Source organism: Microchirus variegatus (assembly GCF_963457635.1).
Source record: "Microchirus variegatus genome assembly, chromosome: 18".
Classification (NCBI taxonomy): domain Eukaryota; kingdom Metazoa; phylum Chordata; class Actinopteri; order Pleuronectiformes; family Soleidae; genus Microchirus; species Microchirus variegatus.
This window is the reverse complement of record NC_139819.1, coordinates 11,493,269-11,516,963: the sequence shown is the minus strand read 5'-3', so window position 1 is coordinate 11,516,963 and position 23,695 is coordinate 11,493,269. Positions and strand designations below refer to the sequence as shown.

Here is a 23,695-nt window from a genome sequence, read left to right as displayed (position 1 = left end):
TCACTTATTGACACTTGTAAACTATTTAATAAGGCCTTTTTTGACACAGCTTAAATAAATGTTAATGTTTCCCACTGCCTGCAGAGTCTTTGCACAGTGAAAGGTGACGTGTGTTTGAAGTGCCTTTCCTGCCGTAGGTGTCGAGTGACTACCAAAAAGATGCATGTCATCAAGAAACTAACAAAAACAGCAAAGTAAGTAATGCAATATTTATTGTGATGGATTTTTTTTTGTCAACAATCAAAGTCTGTGTCATTAATGTCAGACAAGGAAGCAAATGGCTTTTTCTGATGTTGGAAGGAGTTGGCACAAGCTTAAAAAAAACACTGGTGTCCTTATTAAAACTTTTAAAATGTCCATTCATTTTAATCAAAAGCTAAAAAAAATCATGAATGATCAAAATGTCTCAAAGAACATACCGTCCTTCTGTCTCACATGTCCTCCTCCTCCTAATATCTTGGGTAGAGCACTCGCTGAATCTGGCCGTCGGCCTTGGTACTGTCGAGCCACTTTCCACACTGGAAGATGGTTGTGACAGCGTTGGCTGTGTTGGTCACCTCCACACACTCTAAATACCACCCACAGCTGGAGCTGCTGCTGTCGTGCTCCATTTTGACCCTCAGCAGCTCCCCGAGATCCAGCATCTCCACAACAAAGCGGTCCGTCTGCCCTCGCTCGAAAAGGTTGCGGAACTTCTGCTGCAGAGGACGCTTGCCGGAGTCGCCGTTGACGCCATAGAGGGTGATACAGACGTTAGCGTCCGTACCGGCGCCTTTGACGTCCCCGGTGATGACGATGATTTCATACTTGACAGGAACCAGGTTGCGGACTTTGCTTGCAAAGCTCTCGACGGATTTGTAGCACTCAAAGTTTAGGAATTTGTCCTTTTTGGCGGCCAGTGGGATTTGAGCATTACACTGGAAAAAATATCTGAACAGTGCATTTGGGATTACACTTCCTACAAGATTATTTCTGTACAATTTCATACATAAAATAGAAAAAAAGTAGATCCACTTACTTGTTTCCCAGCTCCTTTTCCGTTACCACCACCTCCATCACATGCCAGAAGACTCCATTCTTCGCCTTTTTGCCCTCTTTCGTGATGTGACCAACGCAGATTCCAGCGATTTCTCCCACGTGCTTGGACGAGAACTCAAACGTGTCAGTGGCACCGCTGCAAGGGGGCAAAAAAACGAAAAGTTTCATCATCTTGTGGAGTGTAATACTGAACAGTGCTGTTAAATTCACTGGTCTGCCAGGCAACTTTTTCCTTTGTTCGTCTCATGGGTTTAGCTCTCCAGAGAGCAGAGGCTTGCAGAACAGAGAGTGAAGCAACAAGATAAAAGAGGCGAGAATAACAAAACCTAGGAAAGAGAGGAGATTATATAAGGCAACATAGCATCTAGAGTCCTTTTGAGGATGTACCATAAGAACTTCTTTTTCTTATTCTCCAGAACAAACTCCTTGGAACGAGCTTTTCTTCCTTCCAACACAATCCAGGCGTTTTCCGTGGTGGAGGCGTCGTCGGTGTACGCAGTTGTTGTGGCAATTTCATATTCTGTGGGATTGCAGAGGCAATTTTTTTGTTATCAGCAGTAGTTAGTTAATTTATAATCATGCCCACGAAATGATTCCATCAATACTGACTGGTTTTGTCACTGAGGTCTATAGAGTCGTTGTTGGCACAGGCCAGTTCCCTCATGATCTGCCTGTCGTCTTCACTTTTCGCCAGCCAGCGGTCGCAGGGGAACCGAAAAGTCATGTCCATGGCGTCGTCTCTCACGTCAATGTAGTCAAGGTGCCAACCAGGACAAGGGCCTGTTTATATTTAAAAAAGTGCTTTAAATAATTTACAAAAATATTATCAAACAAATCATCAGACTTTTACACGATCTAAAGTGGAAATGTGTACCACAGCCACTAGATCTAAAGTTAAACATCCTTTAATATTATATTATTATATGAAATCTGCTTCAACAGTGTACATTCTGGTGTTGCATCTGAATTAAGACTTTCTGCAGAATACAGACAGACATTCATTATTGTTTTATGGATATGATGGTAAAAGGATGGTTTTCATTGATATGCTCAGACGCAAGTCATCAAGAAAAGAGTTTTTCAATGCAAAAAAAACTTTCATCAAGTTTAAATAATGTGAATACAAAAAAATCTGCCTTGTATTAAAAACAACTAAATGGTCTTAAGCAAATGAGATAAGCTGCAAAATGTCTAAATATGTTGCCGTTCTTCTGATACCAGTTTCCTTTCCTCCTCACCTTTGTTATCGTGCCACACTCGGACCTTGGACAGTTCGCCAAGACTGAGCATGTCGGGGAATCTGAACACATCCTTTATTTTACGCTCAAACTTGTTGCGGTTGGTGCTCTCCTTCAGAGGCAGCATCCCAGTGTCTCCGTACTCCCCGAACAAAATCAGAAACACGTTGGCATCGGTGCCGGCGGCTGAAACGACAGAAGCATTTGGGTTTGTCAGAATACTATGACAGAGTAATGAATCAGCAATACAAAACCGTACAAGTAGTTCCAAACCTGGGTCTAAGGACCTGAAGAAAACAGAGATGAAGACAAAAACGTCTCTGCTATATCAAATAATGCTTCCTCTTTGTGAATAACTGAATACATTTTCCTTAGACAATAGTCTTAAATAAACCCACTTTGAATTGGTTGAAGCCGGTGATGAAGTTGCCATTTATGCGACTTACCTCCGACATCACTAGTCTGGACGTTGATGGTGTAGGTTGTTTTCTCTACCATCTCCTCCTCATCCACCACGGCTGCCAGCTCGCACACCTTTACCCTTTTTGGCCCTTTGGTCTTTGACAGCCAGTTCTCATACGTAAACTCGTACACGTCCTCTGTGTTCAAGTTACGCATCACGATCTGAAAGCATTTATGAAGATGTGGCGTTTTTTTTTTTGTTGTTTTTTTAAGATCAAGAGACATCACTTATTGGAAATTAATTTGAAAATGTATATTGTTTCGGGGCTGCATGCAAAAAAAGGTAACATCAAACCTGTCCAAATCAGACAAATTTAGCTGTTTGAGTTTTGCTCCAGCTGAACAAATATTACTTGTTCAACCTTACACTTATTTGTGTTTATATAGAAATCAGTAGTTAATGGAGTACATGTTTTCTTTTTTAAATCATAACAGCCACTTTTGATGACAGCTGGCATAATTAAAAGTCATTCAACAGCTGTGGATAATAAAATCTAAGCTGGAACCCTTTAAATGCACTGCTAAAGACATATGTGCCCAGTGCTAATGCTATACTCCATGTATTTTCTCATATTTTGGCACCTCTATCTGAAATTGTCTTTGTGTTACCCACACTGTCAAGAAACCAGTCAGGACGACTCCCGCTGCCATCAATCCGAACTCTGATCTTCTTCAGAGGAGCAATGTCATCGATCTCCAGGTTGAACGTGTCTGCTTGGCCTCTTTCAAACCTGAATGGCAACAAAACATTATATATGCATTTTGTCAGCTTAAAAAAAAAAAAAGTTCTGAAAATGTTATTTGTATTCTTGGCGAGAGTAAAAATAGTTTGTCTGCCAACATGTAGCCAGATTCACTTTATCTTAACACAAAAGGAGGAACAAGACGGAAATAACTGTGGAGACTGTCTCCAAACTCTGTTGAGAGGTAATAAAATCCACCTACCAGCACACAAATCTTGTTATGTTACGGAAGACTGTTGTATTCACAACCAACGTTGTTAAATATTTTTAAACAAAACAAGAATCATGTTTTAATCCATGAGCTTTAGAAGTTAAGATGACGAGCTGATACGTGTTATAGGTTAACTGGCTGCAAGTTGTAGCTTCACACCACAGCTACCATTCTTCACATTCAGGTCTCGTTTCCAAAAATGTTGGTCTATTTCCATCCGACAGGTACAAGTACAATTAAAAGGTCACTGGAGGACTGACCTGTCCCCATTTTTAGGCAGGAGCATTTCTTCTGTGCTCCCGTTGGCTCCAAACACAGTCAGGAAAACGTTGGTATCAGTCCCTGCATACTGAGTGTCACCTGTGACAACCATGGCTGAATATATAACCTACAATATGCAGGAGATAATGCAGTTACAGCAGACAGATTCTGTTTTTCTATGTACATATAAGGACAGAAAATTACTGGTTTTCCACTCTCCTGCATTTTAAAGTGTGGTGTGACTCACTTTGCGGATAATGTTGATGGTACTGGAGTCCAGAACATTGAACAGTCTGGCAGTGAGACCATCTCCCCTGTCTTTAGCCAGCCAGCATTTGCACGGAAAGATGTACTTGATACCTTTTGTTGGCACGGCAACCGACAGCTCATCCACCAACCAGCAGCTCTCTGGTGTGACACCGTTATGGCCGACCTGAGGAACAAGAGGAAAGAGAAGGCAGAGGAGAGAGAAAAGGAGGGGGAGGGTAGAAGTGGGAATTGTCATTTGATTTTGTTTGATCTAGGCTTCACAAGACACCAACAGACTTCATTATCCTGCATGAGAACGGCTTTATTTCAATGTTTTAACATCAGTGTGTCTGAGGAGGTAGCAGAGAAGAGATGCTTTCACAGATTTAGCAACGCAGACAGGTCCCAGATTCTCACTTCCACTCTCTTGATCTCTCCTACATCAGTTCCGTAGGACACAAAGTGCTCCATGGAGCCAGATGTAAAGGATTTCTTTCCCTGTGGTAGGTCCAACCAAAGACGCTCTGTCTCTCTCTCTGTCTCGCTGGCGCCCATGATGATGACATAGACCCTGGCTGTAGTGGCGGCATCACGTTCCAACCCCGTGGACAAAGTGAAGTGATAGGGGATGACTATGTGAAAGAGGGGAAAAAACTGTTTTGTTAGTACGTGTTGTCCCGGCAGCATTTCACAAAGAAAGCAAATTTTTTAAATGACTTTCTTTTAACTGAGCCTCACTTATTCTGAGTTACAGAGATCATGTCTGAAAATGGCTTAAATGAGTCAGAGATTGTGTTCCTGGCATTCTCTGGACTTTACTTTTCCCAGACAAATGCAGTGGTCGATTGTTTGGGTTACATGTGTTTACAATAGCAAGAGAATCTCTGAAGGATCGAGTAGAGGGAGAGGGAGCTGGATTGAAGCTCACAGAACAGCAACCAAAGATTACATGAGTGTATTTTACAGATACAGACCCTCTTGAGTTTAGAATGTGTCTGAAATGAGAGCCAGGTGATACTTAATATGCACAATATGTGGATTCCTATAACAGGGCGGATTTCACAGGTAGGAAGAAATAATGCTTTTCTGAAGAGAAAACATTCACTCAGCACTATCTTACCTTAAAGTAAGTGAGAAACTTTCTCTGAGCTGCAATTTTTAGATTAGAGTTTTTCTCTTCTCCTGTTCTTATCTATTCCTTAAAAAAACATGTAGAATAGTGTTGCTGCCTTACTTGGACCCTCTTCCGGCACAGCCGATTTTTTCTTCTTTTTCTTCTTGTTGGCATTTCTGTCCAGCCCCATTTTGGCCTGAGCCATCTTGATTGCAAAAGGATCCGTGCTTCTTTCACCTTCATAACCCTACAGCAGACAAATAATCTGCTCATTTCCATTTCAGCTGCAGCAGCAGCAGTTACAGCTGGAATTTCAAAAAGCAAATTTACATGACACGAGAATAGAGGTTCACCAAGTGTGGAGTTGAGAGCAACAGAAAAAGGTAACTTATTTCAAAAATGTATTTTTGGTACAAAACTTATTCTGGCTGTAGCCTTTAAGCAGCATAGAAAAAATAGCAACACCCCAAAGCCAATTACACCATCTGTACCTGATGCTGCACAATAAATAATCGAAAATGCAATAAGAGCAAGTGCAACATTGGAAAAAAAACCTTCCTCTAGGGATGAAAATTATAAATGTTTTATGTATATGTATATTTTTCATGAAAAGGATAGAAAATAATCATTCACACCAATTATGATTCATATTGAAACTGCAATATCTGTCAAAACGATAGCAATATATATTTTTTTACAAATCATGCAGCTCCATCTGTTGCCAGCAGAACTCAGAGAGAGAGATCATCTGTGTCACACTCACAGGAAATTCAGGAGATTCAGCAGAACACGTCAGCCTGCTCACTATGAATTCTCCATATAATGAATAGCTCTTTTTACATTACATAGATTTTCTAGTAAGCTGGCAGTGCAGTTGTGCCTGTGTGAAAACATCTTAAATCTCGCTCTCTCTCCCCACCTTGACAAAGAAAGTCCTGTCTATGCACCGGTCCTCTTTCTTCTTCGACAGCCAGCGCTCACACAGGAACATGTACACCTCTTCTGTGTCCTCATCCAGCACCTCCACCTGGTCCAGGTACCAGTCAGACCCAATCATGGAGTCGTCATGACGAATGTGAATCTTAAACACTTGACCCAAATCCACAGCCTCGATGGAGAACTTGTCCACCTGAGGCGCAAAGAGAGAATGTAAAAAAAACCCTCAACATTTAGAGCACAAAAGAAAAGTGACGATGTGTCACACATTTCCAAACATACCGCTCCCCGCTCAAACTTGTTCTTGTTGCTCTCAGATTTGGCGAGTTTGCGCTCTCCTGTGTCCCCCAGGTCTCCGCAGATGGTGAGAAAAACATTGGCATCAGTTCCTGCTCCGTACATATCTCCTGTCCGCACTGACACCTTGTATAAATGAGCTGTGGGGGTAGAAACAACTCAGTTAACCTATGTCAAGAACCTGAACATTTAATGCTCATAGATTTGTATATAATAAGTAAATAATGGGTTCATAGTGGTACACACATTCCCTATAAAACTACATCTGAACTGAATAACTTTCAATAAAACAGTATTTGCATTTATACAGTGTAATGCATAGTTTTAATTTTGAAAAATTACTTAAACGATCAACCCATCATTTGCCTACTGGACAAAAAACTCCATATAAAATTCCTGTGTCAGCTGTTGCTCCAACCAAGAATAAAGGGATGCAAACATACAGTAAGTGAGTAAAACAATAATATACACATATAATATAAAGTGTAACTGAAAAAGACAGACTTTTACAGATCTTTTTCCGGCCACTTTGATCAAACTTAAGACCTTAAAATCAAGAAATATGTCACCAGTTAGAAAGTCCTTAGTCGCAGAGCAATCAATACATGTGTCTCCTTTTAAAAAACATACATAAAGGAAGAGCAGATGAAAAACTAAAAGTGAGAGCGAGCAGTTTGAGACAGCGAAGCACAATTCATATCTGTGCTCACTCACAACTTTAATAACATCATTAACAGTAACAGCTTATTTCTTATCAGTTTTTCCCCCACTCTCGATTCCTCTTCCTCGGTTTATTAATATTCAGTGTGTGCTCTCATAATGAAGGCAGATAAATGGTACCATATTTCTGCTCATTCTGACCTCCATTTTACATCTTACAAAATCCAAATTTGCAAAAGAAATTGTATTGTGTCTGTGGCATTTTTATGACCTTTCGGTGCAATTGTGTTAGTGTAATTAAGCCATTTCTGTAAGACTTTGACAGATGTTTAAGGATATCATATGCAGACACCCATCAGTCTCTGTGTTTTCCTCACTTTATATTTTCAGAGTATTATTACTGTAAGTGCATTTGTTTCCTGTATATTGTTCTTCCCAGCTCACAGTCTGTTTATCCACCCGTCTGTTTTGTCTTCATTAAATTTGACTTAAGTGCGTCTGCCTGCCCTTGTGTTTGGGTCGTTCTCCCTGTGCCCTCAGCTCCAGCTGTTACACTTAACTGATGTGGAGTAGATGTATAAAGTCACATTAAAAGGGACTTCATGAAATCAGAGTGCACCTACTTTCCAAAGCGTCCTCCACCTCAGTTTCTGTCGTTTTCAGAGTCCCGTCCCTGAGGAGTTTCTGTGTGATGATATCGGAAGGGACCAGCTCCCTCACAGTTTCACCATCCTCTTCAGACTTGGCCAGCCACTGCTCATATGGGAAAATGGTTGTCTCTGAACCCTGTGATCAAAAACATACAAATCCGACTCAGAGAAATCTGACTTAGGGAGATACGTGTGAGCCAAAAGCTGATACATTATTGATCGCTTTGGCAATGATGCATTTATTCACTCGGATGTAATCTCAGTTGGTTACTACCTTTCCTTTCCTGAGTTGTCGCCTGATCTCCACTCTGTCCAGGTGCCATCCTGGATTGGTGCCCCTGTTGTCGTGTCCTATCCTAATCTTCTCTATGACATCACCAACATCCTCTAACTGGAAACAAAGAGAACACAGTCTCAAATGAGCGACAGCCGATGTCTTCAACTGTGTGTAGTTCAAATCTGCAGACTCACCTCTACAATAAACATATCCTCAGCTCCCCTCTCAAAGTACAGACGTCTCTCTCTCTCGTTGACACACAGGTGTTTCTGCTGCGTGCACACACCCTTACGTCCATACATGGCTATAAACACATCAGCGTCTGTTCCTGCTCCAAACACGTCACTGGTGTATATCTTTATCTCATACGGCACAACTGGAAAAAATCAGAGGGACAGATTAACGAGTCTGGAAGACTTAATACACTTTAAGAATGTTCGCTCTCGAACAGCTAAAAATGATGATTATTTTTTTTTTTTTTGCACATTCAGTAACTTAACGTTTACATTACACTTTTGGCACTTGGGAGATCCCATGAAAAATGTTATCTTTGCACACTGTAATGACATTTTGATTCAAGATAATTTGCAAGAACAAACTGCACACATCGCAATTCAACAAGATCATTTTATTTTACACCTTTAAGGATGTTTTAAAAATGTCTGAAGCAAAATATGAGAAGGATTTCATTACAATGTATTTATTTTAAATTTATTTTTTGCCACTTTTTAATGTGACAGTTGTGATTGTTGTGTACATGAAAATAAAAAGGCATTTTTGCATGCATTTCTTTATGCTAAGTTGGCTGAAGGTGACCTGTTGTAGAGTGAAGTGGAGAAGCGAGACATGAGACCAAAGAAAATCTCGTAGAATGTTGACATGGTATAATCATATGCTAAAATGCAATATATTAAAAACAGCATTATGGCTGCAGTGTTCAGGCAGCTTCATGTGTGTGCATTTTGGGGTATGTTCTTATATTTGAATTGTTTTCCTTTTATATGTAACATTTTTACATTTTGGATAGTTTATGTGCCCAACACTTATAAAGGACACTGATGTCCCCGTTTTGTAACTAATAAATTCCTTCCTTTGCTACATTCATCGGGCTGTTGTGATTGTAAAGTTTAAAACAAAGTCCTCCACATGACACATTATGACACTTACAGTCGGCATGAAAGCACGAGTGCTGTGAAAATCCTCTTTAGACGGAGCACTTTAATACATTTGAAGGCGAATGCTTCCACATTAGCTGAGGAAAAGCAGCATAAAGCACTTTTACAAGCCGTTTTCTCAGTCAGTGCTTTAATACGATCAGTATTGGTGCAGAGTATTTCTGCCATGTTCACTCACATGGCATGTAGAATTCAGTCTGTAGGTCAGCGGGATACAGGTCCCTCACAACCGCCCCATCATCCTCGTCCTTACTCAACCAGCGGCCACATGGGAAGCGTAGTCTCTGTCCCTGTGAGGATGCGTCAACCTCAAACCAGTCCAAGAACCAACCAGGTGAACCCCCTAATGGTGCACAAGCATGCTATTATACAATTTTATACAGTGTGGTGTTTGTTTTTGGTCTTTGGAACTTATTATTTTCCTACCCGAGTTGTCGTGCCCAACTCGCACCTTTACCAGATCACCCAAGTCCACGGCCTCCACAGTGAACTCATTGATCATCCCCTGTTCAAACTTATTCTTATAGTTCTTGCAAGCCTTTAGATTGACGACCCCTGTGAGTGACATGAAAATCGTATTGGAGTAGGACAAGCACATACACTATAGGGTAAAAAAAATAGAAAAATATGAACATGACAACAATATCAATAACTATTGAGAAGCAGCATAGGTTGTGTTCCAGTTAAAGGTACAGTGTGTAATATTTAACTTAACCTTTGTCAGAGCTAATAATTTATTTTATTGCATACTTTTGGGTATTTTTGTGTTATTTTTCTATTTAATATTTAATATTTATTTCGTAATTGGGGTGCCATTTTGCACCACTAAATATTTATAACATCATCATTTTAGTTTTAATGCAGGGAGGGATATTCAGATGCAACATCCCTAATAAATATTACAATTTTACACATTGCACCTTTAAATAAGAGATATTGGTAACCCCATACACATGGTGATGTAGCAAAGCAAAACATGAAGTAGGTATTATGAGTTAAGTGATTAAGTGACCAAACTGTAAAGTGACAGGTGCTTAGGTCCTCATGCTAAGCAGCCCATACATACAATACATATACTGCACTACATTTTAAATATACATTTTACATACACATATATATCCATACATATATATATATATATTATGTACAGTCAATAGCATCACACCTGTCTCGTCATTTTCACCAAACAGGATGCAGTAGACGTTGGCATCTGTTCCAGCATACTTCTTTTCTGCAGTTTTTAATTTAACAGTATATGTGGTCGACATGGCTGCAAGACACATTTTAAGTCGTCAGTGCATTTAACACATGGGTCCCTCTTTCACCAGCATTTAGATTAATATTTGAACAAGACTCCCTTTTATCTTCCCTTAACTAATACATGAATCAGCTTTGAAATCGTTACATTTCTGCTCCAGCCCAAGTGCGGTGGTCCCCTCCTCATCATCATCCTGCCTCATGAAGGCCTCATCCACAGGAACCAGCTCTCTCGCTATCTGCCCATCGTCCTCATCCACAGCAAGCCAGCGGTTACAAGGGAAATAGTACCTGCAGAACCAGGAAATGCCTCAATAGCTCATGCTCACATGCTTTTACATCACTATCGGTTGTATGCCGGTTTCACCTACGTTGTATCATCCTTTGTGTCCACGATCTCAACACGATCCAGGTACCAGGAGGAATAAGATTTGCTGTTGTCGTGACGGATCCGAAGCTTCTTCAGAGGACCCAGTTCAACAGCCATCACTGTGAAAACATCCTCCTGCAAAATATGACAGGCACATTATCAATCATGACCACATCAATGTTCCAATGTACTTTTGCAGTATTTATCTAGTTTCTAAACGCTAGAAGTAATAATGGTCAAATTATTTCAATAATAATCCGTTGATGCTTATTATTAATGTAATGTGATATTTATTGTGATATTTCCACAGCCGTTGGAGTTTTTATCTTCAAGATCAAAAATGACCCTTCAATCTTAAGTCTTATAATTTTTTTTTTTTTTTTTTTAATTGTGACATTATTCACAAATCTAAGCATTTAACCTGAATTTTATTTATACGTTTGCATGTGTGATTGTTTTTTTTTCTTTCTATTTTTTTGCTACAGCATACAGCAAGAGGTCATAGTGGCTTTTAATCTGGCAGGGATAAATTAACCCCGTTGTTAATGGACAAAAGCAGCTATAATGCACAGATAAATAATTCACTGGTTTGGATTAAGTAATGAGTAAAAGTAGGACAGGTTCAATGACACGTAGGACGCCTGAAACAAGTACCTCTCGTTCACAGCTGGCTCACCTGCAGGGAAGCTTGTAATCCTATCAGAATAGACTCCCACCCACACCCCGCACTGTAAGGCTCATGTTGCAGGGAAGTGCTCGAGTCTTTGACTAACTGCTGGATCATTTACAGACATTGTTCTAAGAAAGTGGGTAATATGGTTCAGTGCCAACAAAAAATGTATGTGGTTTTAATATTCTAATTCCACACCCAATAAAACTGTCAGCTTTTCTTTTAAAATTCTGCATTATGAATCCAAGTTAATGTCAGAATAAATGGTGCAGTTTGAATATTGTCTCACTCCTTCACACCAAACTCCTTTCTTTTATCTCTACCTGATTTAAAAGAATAAAATAAAATAATTACCACCATCTTACCTGCCCCGCCTCAAATTTGTTGACGTTGTCAGAGTTCTTCAGATATCGCTCTCCGGTGTCTCCGTTTTCTCCGTAAATATTGATGAAGACGTTTGCATCAGTCCCTGCTCCAAGCATGTCGCCAGTGAAGACGCACACTTCATAGGTGTTAACTGTCAGACAATACAAGGGATGAATTACCAACAACTCTTTAGCCTGTCACATGATGAATGTCGGTCGGGAAACTGTGTCAGATCAAACCATGCGTGTCCACAACAACACAACAGCGCAACAAAGACAGACAGACATGGGAAATCACTGGCAAACTGGGATTTAAATTGAAAATCAAGGGTTTACATGGTCAGTGTAAACCCTGAGTAGAGCAGCTCATGGAATAAAACAAGCTTTTTTTGTTCAGTTTTAAAGTTTTATAATCTTAAGATTTCAGTTTTTGGAAATCACGAGGACATGAAGCTATCGATGTTAATATTGACACTATATTAATAAAATGTTTAAAACATGGAATAATCTGTATTCAAGGAACTTGATTGTGATTTTAATTGTTACAGTAAAAAGTTAATAAAAAGACAAATTGTGTTTACTAACACATGCCAACTTTTGTCTCCTTATCTGTGTTCACTGATTATCTTCTAAATATCTGTGGCTTGTGATAATCATTGTAGAAATAGTGCCAATTATAAAAAAAAGAGTGACCATTATAAATAATTTAATGAAAAAAAGCCAGTATTCCAAGTATTTTATGTCAAATATTCTAAATTCAAATATAAAGTCAATAATAATGAGAAAATGTTCTGGTAATTACCACAGAACCAAAACGCCTGCTCAACTGCAGGAAATACTGACTGTCCTACTGCTGACTGTGAATGAATTGTGGCATACACTCAGTTCAGAAGAACAATTCAAAGCAGTGTTTAAGAGTAGGCGTCAAACACTGGTAAAGTGCACTGTATAGTTATTTTTTGACATAATAAGACACTTTAGCCAAAACATAAACACATATAAGAAATCAATGATACAAGTTTAACTATGAGGACAGGAGGCAGCAGAAGAAGCACTAAGTTTTATACAACTTGTACCTTCCAGGTCTTCTTCATCCTCGGGCAGAAGCTCCACAACCAGCTCGCCATCCTCCTCTCCTCCGGCCAGCCAGCGTGAACAGGGGAAATGATACGTGAGGACCACTTGCCTCATCTCCTCTCCTTCGTCTTCTTCGTCGTCCTCATCTTTTTTCTTTTTCTTCTTCTTTTTTTTGTCCTCCTTTTTCTTCTCTTTGGGCACCATGGCCATGATTAGGTGTTTAACATCAACAGTCTCAAGGAACCAGCCGGCACCAACCCCCGTGCCATCATGACCAATACGGATCTTGAAGATCTTCCCCACATCTTTAGCATTTAACTGGGAAATATTTGCAATGTTAGAATCAGTTATAAGCTTTTATTTTGGGACTGCAATGCATTCGGGTGCATAAATTAAATGCATAAATCTTTTTTATGATACCTTAAATATTTCTGTCGTGTCCCGCTCATAGTTGTTGGATCTGCTTTCGAGCCTGATCACCTCCGTTTTCCCCTTGTCTCCGTAGATCTGGATGTACACTCTGGCATTGGTGCCAGAAAACATGACATCTCCAGTCACAACTGTTACCTCATAGTTTATCACTGGAAGTGGGAATGAACACATTACATACAAACAGTTAGAAGACATGCATACAAATCACATACAGTACAGTATGTAAGAATAACAAATGATTAAGATGCAGAACCAGTCACCCTGTTGCCATACATGTGAGTTTCTGCTAATTTAAGTGTGTGTGCGTGTGAATGTTGCCTACATTGTTCCATCTCCACGATCTCACTTGGATAAATCTCCACCTCTGTCTTGCCGTCAGCCTCATCCTTGCAAAGCCAGCGGTGACTGGGAAACATGTAATGCTCCCCATGGACTGGAACCATGAGCTGGACGCTGTCCAAAAACCAGCCAGCACGCATGCCCACATTGGTGTGGCCAATCATCAGACGGTTGATCTGAAATAAAAATACATACAATTTCACAACTTTCATTTTAATACATTTTTACAGTAAGGATTAGGGGTGGGAATTGGCATTTAACTCGCAACATGATACTTGACAATATTGTATAGTGATTGTGCAAGATCGAATTGTCCACCATTTTCACACTTTCCAGCGGTGGAACATTTCTGTGATACGCAGCAACACGAGAAGTCATGAAGTATTGACACTGGTCAAACTGACAGGGACATCTGTTAAGAAAAGAATATTTTGCTCTTGTGCAGTCAGAAAAATGATATATTGCCATACTGACATTTTGTCTCACACTACAGTAAATAATGTTAGCACAGGGTACAGGAATGAGCTGTACTCAGGATCGTCAACTGTGCCACTTATTTGATATTTCATTAGTAAACCTCAAAGACATGTGTGTGCCTCCTCTGCATCACCTGTCCAATATCAAAGGTTTCAACTGTGAAGACATCAATGCGGCCCGTCTCAAAATAGTTCCCCAGGTTGTTGTCGGAGACCAACAGCATCATCTTACTGGTGTCGCCTTTCTCTCCATACATCTTGACAAACACGTTCGAGTCTGAACTGCCACCGGGGATGTCGCCCGTCTTCACTGCGATGCGATAGTCGATGTCTGACACACAAAGACAACATATAGTTCAGTTTCTCAAGGTCAAGCATTATACAATCCCCATCTCCAGAAAAGGTTGGGAAACATCATAATCGAAATGCAATCAAAACCAAAAATCTGTAATTTGCTGAATCACTTAATTTAACAGATAAAAGTTTCTATTGCATTTGAAAATGTCCCAACATTTTTGGAAATAAGGTCTGCATCACATTTTACAGTCGTATGACTTACTGTAAAGACGCTGTCCATCTAAGAATGGCACTAACTCTCTAACAATCTGTCCATCGTCCTCATTACGATCCAGCCACCTGCATAAAACATTCAATAATCAATTTTTCTTTTTGTCAGTGGAATCTGGTTGTAACAAAAGTTAATAAATGCATCATTTTGTATTCACACTCTGACTGATGCACCTGTTGCAGGGGAACTCTACAGCATGGACCTCCGCCTGACCTTCTTCTCTTACAATCACTTTATCAAGGAACCAGCCGCAGCCGCCACCTTTTCCATCATGTCCGATTCTCACCCTGCGGACCTGCCCAATGTTTACTGCCTCAATTATGAACTCATCCATCTAAAAAACAACAACAACAAAAAAAACCTTGATGCCATCTTATACGTCACATAGAGGAAAACATTACAATTACATTTTATACCCTGTCATCGATGATGTCTTCACCAGAAACAACACACAGCAACATGCAGAGCTCAGTAATTGAATTCATTAAAATCATACTGATCAGAGAGCAGTAGATACGATAACAAAAGAATGTGTCATTTGATTTTCAAACCAAAAACATAAAAAGGCCAGATAATCTATTTTTCGGTCTGACTGTCTCGTCTGAACCTGAATGCACAGAATCAACTCACGTTTCCTTTCTCAAACTTGTTGACGTTGTTCTTGCAGATGACCAGCTCTCTGTCCCCAGTGTCTCCCAGGTCTCCGATCAGATTGAGAAAAACAGATGCATCTGTGCCACTCCCGCCTACAGTCCCTGTGCAAACTGTCACTCTGTATTTCACCACTGTAGAAAAGAAAATTGCAGAAAACTATTTAGTTTTGAAGTAATAATGTTCATATTATGTTTAAAGTAGGATATTGTTATCTAAACACAAATATTATTTAGTTTTATATATATATTATTAGTTTTATCACAATATTACATTACCAAGCTATAACCTAAATATCACATTGAAAATAGGATGGTGCTACCATAATATTGTATTACTAAGACCCTACTATTTCTACATAGTTGTTACTGAACAGTAATATTAAGTGTTATTTTATAATCTCAATACACACGCATGTACATACATGGCAGTGGCTCGTCGATCAGATCTCCCATGGCAGGTAGTTCCCTCACAACCTCGTTATCATCTTCATTAGTGTCCAGCCACCGCTCGCATGGAAATTTGTACTTTTCATTTGTTAACGTTTTCATCAAAGATGCCTAATGAAAGCACCGCAAATCATAACATTAGTTTGACATGATTTTCATTTAATTGGAGTTTAAAACAAAAAACAGACCTGAAAAATGAACAAATTCGTTTAATATATGCGGAATCCAAAAGTGTCTGATGTCCTCAGGAATATCCTAATTCCCATTAATTAGCATGCCTGCAAATTCATTGCAAACTACCGTTAAATGTGAGGTTTCCTCACCTTGCTAAGATGCCATCCTGCAAATGGATTTCTTTTTTCGTGCCAGATTCGCAATTTCAACAATTTTCCCAAATCTGGCAGCTCAACCTATGAGTTCACATCAAAATAAAAGCAGTTTATTGCAAAACTTCAGTATCTGACACTAATTTGACACTAATGTATGCAGTACTGAATTATAGAGTAGGCTACATACCATAAACTTGTCCACCTGTCCCTGTTCAAAATTGTCGGTTTCGTTGTCGAGCCTGATCTCGTCTGACTTTCCCTTTTGTCCGTACACCTGGAAAGAGATAGCTGCGTCGCTCCCCGCGCCGGGTATATCTGACGTCCAGATCCACAAAGACCAGGGAAACTCTGAGGAGCACCAATTAAATCATTGTCTTTAAATTAGAAGCAATATCAATGCAAATAGCGAATAATCCAATTTAAGAAATCATAGAAAAATCACTCGGATAAGGAATATGACAGATTTCTTTTGACTTTCCGAAGCTGATTTATTTAGATTTGTTTTTTCATTGTACCTTATATTATTGAAAATACTGGATTTAATTTCACAAGCGCTGGGAAAAGAACACAGCAACACACTAAAATGTGTATGAAGTATAATTAAAAGGAGGCTGCAGTGCACATATCTGATGCACATAACGGTTTGAAATATTTTTGCATTTTTGTGTATTATTATCAACATTCAACTCACTTTTCTGTCTCTTTTGCCTGAGAGACACCATCTCATAGAGTTCTCTCTCGATCAGCCCATCTCCCTCCTTGTCGTCCAGCCATTTACTGCACGGGAAAGTCTGCTCAATCCCCGTGAACGGACAATAAACTACCACCTATTCAATCACATGATTCAAGCTCAATTATTTCACAGAAAATGACCAGACTGTATGATTAACATGTACAATATGTAGACACGCGTGTGTTTAATGTACCTTCTCGCAGTACCACCCAGCACTGACTCCATCGTTGTCATGTCCAATGGTGACTCTGCTGATGGGACTGAGGAGAGCAGCAATCTCAACATTAAAGATGTCGGTCAAGCTCCGCTCAAACTTGCCTCCCTCTAAAAACACCTGGTGAAACACAGCACACGCATACAAAACATAACGTAAAAGACTGGATCATCCTTCGCAAGACAGATACAGAGTTGTTCGTGGTTAATCATTATCCTACAGCACCAACACTGAGAAATTTGTGGTCGGATATTCATCAGCCCAATAAAACTGAAGAGATGTGATTTGAGTCAGATTTGATCAGAGTAAATTGACAACCACAGTCTGTAAATCATGTTTTTAGAAGGACTGAGAGCTATAAATTACACAAATAAAATTGAAGCAGCAACTTTATGCTTCTCTTGACTGTAGTGCATAACTTTTAGATATAAACAAATATGTTACATTCACATTGTCAAATAAATTCACACAATTTTGATTAAGCTTATCAGCTCCACGTGACTCTCTCTGTATTTCTCAAAATAGCTCTTGTGTCACCTGGTGACATTCCCACACTGCACAAAGGAAGTTTCATTCATTATTTTTATGTCAAGACAGAAGGAAGCTACCGCAACATTGAACTAGTAAAGTGAGACAATGTAAAATAGTATTAGGTGTAAGTTGTTTGGTCAGATTTTTTCTTATTACCTTGCCACTGTTTCTAGCGCCTTTCGAGCCGTGCATCACAATGTGGATTTTAGAGTTGGTCCCGGCACCTCGCATGTTTCCTGTCATGATCTGAACGTTGTACACTATACCTGATGGGTACAGTTACATCAAGCTATTAGTGGCTCTGCCAGTGGCTCATAATGGTTCATAGCACTCAAACTTGCTGAGCTACTGAGCAGGATTCACTCAGCCAGAGCATTGATCATGAAGCCCGATTACATTTCATTTTCAAAAAAATAATATTATATTATTATTATTATTATAATAAAAAAAAATACAGAATGACAAGGCATAAAACAGCAAATTATCTTGAAGAGTCTTACTTAATATGTTGGCAATTCATTTTAAAATGAGCCACATATTGAGTGAATTTTCCCCCTTACCTTGATTCCATTAACTGATATGAAAAACGAAGAGTATGTGAAATTAGATTTTTTTCCCCTAATGTTATGCTCACCAGTGGGCTGGCTACCCCCAACCAAAACATCCCTCTGGATCTTTCCATCATCCTCATCGATGGCAAACCAACGACCAAGTGGAAATTCATACACCATTTTGTTTCCCATATCATCCACAACCACCTGCATAAAAAGGAAAAAATAAAAAAACAAACATAATCAAAGCCAACATATGATGGAGACCTGCTGTATATCATGTTTTTGACAGCAGCAGTTCTTACAGTTGGACAGATGGACAATTAAAGATGCACTGCTCAAAAAAAAAGAAATCATCACAGTCTTTGATTTTCAGTGTGATTTTAGTTTAGTTGGTGGATGTTACATTATTTTGTGGTCAAAGAGTCATGTGTGATGATCATGAGTGTTTACGGTTACTGTGATCTATAGCGTCAGTCTGTGATACAGGAAATCTACTGACTCGTCTGTTTGCTGTAAGGTAATCCCTTAACGGGGCACGGTTTCCCTTTACACAACGGGTAGAATGACGACATGTGTATCCCGTTTGTGTGTGTGTGTGTGTGAGCTTGTGCATGTTGGAGTCTGTTTGATTGATCTCAACACTTTGACGATCAAGTTGTTTGTGTCAGAGATGCAGTGACACTGAGGTAGAACTGAGCAGAATGAGGCGCAAAAAGACTCCTGAAACCTCTCATGCTACACAAATGATGTAACAAAATGAAAGTAATTCCTTACCGGACTTAATATAAGGGAGTAATCTGTTTTGTCTGTGTGATTTACCTTGTCAACAAACCATCCTGCTGAGGAGCCTTTGTTGTTGTGGCCAATGGTGATCTTCCTTATTTTGCCCAAGTTTGGTGCATCAATTGTGAACTTGTCCTCTGTGCCTTTTTCAAAGTTATCCTTGTCATTGTCCAGTCGCCTCTCCCCTAAAATAATACAGTATCATCTGTCACAGTTTTCACTATAATATGGTGACCATATTATGCCTGATTCGAGTAAACCCGCCGACCAGAATACTCTGGTCTGATATGGCCCATTTGGGCCTCTATTGCGAGGGTTGGTTTATCAGTGTTCATGTCACTGAACATGTTCTGATCATGGCGCCCTGATTTGGGTTATCACATATGCCTATGTAAACCTGATGTTTGGGATGTTCATTTGGAATTGTTAATTAAATGCCTTGAAAACCCATCTCATAAGTTATCCTAGCCTCTTGTAGTAATCTTATATATATAGTCTTTATTCTATCTTAATTTACCCTATTAATTAATTGATTATCCTTATCGATTGTTATTACATTTTATGCATTATTTTGCTATATTACTTATCGATTATAATTCATTTTGATTACTATAGAGGAGGAGGGCCTAGTATAAGCTACAAATGCTTTATCCCTCCTCCTGCACCTGTTTTTATCTATTGTGTATCGCATTATATATTTTTTTGTTGTGCAAATAAATAAACAAAGAAATATGCTTGGATTGAAAGTCCTACTTATTTATTTATTCTACTATTTCTATTTAAAAACAACTTTCCACATAAAACTCTTCATTTGAAATGCGTAATGATCAATGACTTTGATAGAATTGAAGAAAAAATGTACATGCAAAACATAGCTACTAATATAATGATTATTTATGATGATTACCCATTGATGATTGGGACAAAATATTCCAACGTTATAAGTTCACATCAATATTGTGCCACGTGCTAACATCCAAATCTGAGCATGGGCCTCTGACGGTTTGATTTTTTAGTGGCCTGGGAAGCTCTGAATGAGATAAGTGATGGAAAGATAACATATATTATACTGTACTTACCCGTGTCTCCAAACTCCCCAAAGATATTGATGAAGACATCTGCATCTGTTCCGCTGCCTTTCACATCTGCAGTAAATACGCTCACTATATACTTATTATCTGGAAAGATAAAAACATTATAGGGCAGTTTAAAAAACACACTTTACACAAAGTATACACAACAGTACGTAAACCACATGCAACCACTTTAGTGGTTAATATTGTTATCTTATTATTTAAATAAGACCTCTTTATGCTCTTCCATGTAGTCACTGGAGGCTCATATCTGACTGTGTATACGCACATTTGGGCATGTCCATGGGGTCCATGCTGCCGAGCATGTCTCTGACATAAACGCCATCTCCCTCACTCTTACTAAGCCAGTTGTTACAAGGAAAGTAGAACCTCAGATGAGGCCGAATCACATCGGTCACTATCACTCTGTCCAGGAACCAGCTGGCACTAAGGCCAGTGTTGTCATGCTCAATCCTGGAACAACACAATAGAAACTTCTAAAAAAAAAACATCAAATTTTTCTTCTTTGTTCAAGACAGGAAATAATCCAAATCAGATTCAAATTCAAAAATACCTGGTGTAGTTCAAACTTAAAGTTGTAAAAGTGTGATCTGTGTGCTGGCATAGCATACTAAAAAATTTCAAATATGTAAATAAGTTAAAACAGGATTAAAGATTAAAATGTACCTTATCTTTTTCAGTCCTCCTACATTGTGAGTTCTGATTCTGAACACATCAGTTTTGGCCCTTTCAAAGGCTGTGCGACTCCTAAAATCATTAAAAAAAGATAGAACATTTCAGAAAGTAATTGCAATTGCATAAATATTTCACTCATCAAGGAAGTACTGAAACCAATTAATGAATGCATAGAAATCAAAACAGTAACGAACGGTAAAAAAAATTCCACATTCACCTCAAATCTTAATAAAGTTATATTAATTTATCATGTCGTGCAGAAACTCACAGCACTGCAAACTAACACTGCAAATACTTTACCACAGCATAGTATGCGATCACATAAAAATAATTACTTCTTTTCTGTGCTGTTGAATTGGAGAAAAAAAAAAACAAGTAGATTAGTATAAGAACCTTTTCTTTTAAACAGATTGCTTTACATTCATCCCAACAACACAAGTACAGATGAATTGATATTTAAATTTAAACATTTAAATAAATACTCACTTGCTGGCCAGGTGAACTTTGGGAGTGATGCCATATTCTCCAAAGAGGGTGACAAACACGTTGGCATCAGTGCCGGCTCCTCGCTCATCACCAGTGATGGTCACAACCTCATACACTGGAGGGTCATGACATCAGACAAAGGGAGGCAGGACGCAGTGCATTAGTACAAGAACAGTGAGGTACAGTAGTGAACATGGGTGTAATGATCCATAAATTCATATTACAGAATGATGGAAACACACCTCAACTGAAAACTGCAGAAACTTGTCATTTATCATGTTACAATTTTTGATTATAAACAAACTGAAAACGCACAACAGATGGGAGTTATTATTGATTAGAGGAATAAGCTTTTATTTTTTGTTATTCTGTGATATCAGATGATGATGTTAAAGATGTTTTGACTGATCTTGCATGTATTCTTGTATTCCTGATCTTTTTCAACAGAATAAATGAAATATAGTAGCAACCATGGCCGTTCCCAACTTCCATAAACATTGTACATTTAAAAATGAAAGCCAGAACTTAACTTCAGAGAACTCTTACTTTAACCACCTTGTGTAAAGTTTGGCGAGTGACAGGTGTCATATAGCTGGAGGTTGAGGACAACATACTGATGACACTTGGATACCACTTCACTCAGTGTAATGTTACCATGACCATTAAACTAAAGCTCGGGCACAGTAGCAATGGCATCATGTATATCTGCAATCAAGGATTCACCTCTCTGGGAGTCAGGTGTCTTCTCTCCAACGGAACTTGCATGAAATGTTATTCTCTCAATTAAGGATATTTTACGTATCACATCCACATCACACTACTTGTAGCCACATGATATATGGTTGAGATACTGTATATGGTAATTATAAGAAATACCTTTCTTTTTGTGATACTCATCCTCGTAGTTCTCCTCTTTATCTGGCTCGTAGTTTCGTAGCTCCTTCTCATAGATTTCAACATAATTTTCAACCTTCTTCTTTTTGCCTTTTTTCTTGGTGTCTTCATCACTGTCTCCCTTCTTCTTCTTCTTGTCTTTCTTTTTTTTCTTCTTCCCCTCCTCTTCCTCAGCAGAGTCCTCTTTCTCAGAGTCCTTCTTGGATTTTTTGTCCTTTTTGTCTTTAGAGCCCATTCTTGCTTTGACTGAGGACTTCTCTGAGCCTTTCCTGGTGGTCTTGATCACATCAGGAAGGCTCTCACCTCTCTTTTTACTCTTGCGGACATTATTGTTATTCTTATTATCTGTAATCTGTGACTCACTGCTCAACTCATCCCCACTCTCTTCTTTGGCTTTCTTCTTCTTGTTCTTGACCTTTAATCGATCGTGTCCCTTATTTCTGGTGCTCCTCACATCAGGCCCTGATGTGTCAGAATCGTATCCCTCTTCATTGCCGTCTTTTGACTTCTTCTGCTTACTCTTCTTCTTTAGCTTTGGTTCCTGATCTTCCGAGTCCTCGTCATCTACATCTTTGGTTTCCTTCGCTGTTTTTTTCTTTTTCGTGGGCATCTTTAATTTATTTACTACCTTGTAACCGTAACCGATTCCTGTTTGTTCCGGTGAAACTTGATTAAACTGACCCGTGGCTGTGCAGGATTGACCAGGTCTGAGTCTGAGCTCACAGATATCGGTTTGACAGGCAGCCAGGGGACGCCCCAGCTCTCTGCTGCAGGTTGTCTCTGACCTACTTAAAAGTGACAACCTACCTGCTTCTTGTCACATGACCAGAGGAGGGAATCCTTTAAGGGGATGGTAAGCTGCTAGAAAATTCCACAGGTGGGGATCCTATTGGTCTGCCATTTTAATATATATATATATACACATTTTTATATATATATATATATATATATATACATATATGTACACACACATTTATATATATACACATATATATATATACCACCTTTAAATATGTATAACACGCATACAATATAAGGACTGGTGGTGGACATGGTCCCATACAATAATTAACACAAATAACATTAAAATAAATGTGTGTGCCTAAAACACGGGTAAAATAATACTGACATTAGGCCTACATTAAATTAAATTAATATCACATTTTAGGCAAAAACAACAACAAAACCCAGCACGTTTTTGCGAACTACCTACAACTAGCTTTTGACCAACCAAGACGTTAACTAGCGTTAGCTTCAATTGGCACCCACCAATAAAATTAACACCAATAAAATTAAAATAAATGTAACTACAGCGCCTAAATTCTGGCTAAAATAATACTGACATTAGGCCTACATTAAACTAAATTAATATCACATTTTAGGCAAAAACACAACAAAACCCAGCACGTTTTTCGTAAACTGCCTACAACCAGCTTT

At 39.0% G+C, this 23,695-nt stretch overlaps 1 protein-coding gene across 1 annotated transcript; it reads right to left on the bottom strand.

Moving 5' to 3' along the window:
- Positions 1–449: 449 nt before the first annotated feature.
- loxhd1b (lipoxygenase homology PLAT domains 1b) lies at positions 450–22,868 on the bottom strand (the record flags this gene model as incomplete). The annotated part of the gene is made up of 43 exons (XM_083905011.1): positions 450–930; positions 1,019–1,174; positions 1,426–1,558; positions 1,648–1,818; positions 2,277–2,462; positions 2,723–2,900; positions 3,352–3,469; positions 3,953–4,080; positions 4,201–4,386; positions 4,620–4,834; positions 5,437–5,563; positions 6,236–6,445; positions 6,535–6,689; positions 7,833–7,995; positions 8,134–8,250; positions 8,331–8,512; positions 9,490–9,654; positions 9,738–9,866; positions 10,477–10,581; positions 10,717–10,859; positions 10,940–11,073; positions 11,974–12,125; positions 13,050–13,368; positions 13,471–13,631; positions 13,805–13,997; positions 14,432–14,628; positions 14,857–14,933; positions 15,039–15,199; positions 15,496–15,650; positions 15,941–16,076; positions 16,289–16,375; positions 16,482–16,642; positions 16,986–17,121; positions 17,221–17,361; positions 17,929–18,038; positions 18,407–18,530; positions 19,146–19,294; positions 20,189–20,287; positions 20,472–20,656; positions 20,870–20,950; positions 21,214–21,225; positions 21,365–21,479; positions 22,241–22,868. The coding sequence occupies 43 exons, from the start codon at positions 22,866–22,868 to the stop codon at positions 450–452; spliced, it is 7,161 nt and encodes a 2,386-aa protein (XP_083761137.1).
- Positions 22,869–23,695: the final 827 nt, after the last annotated feature.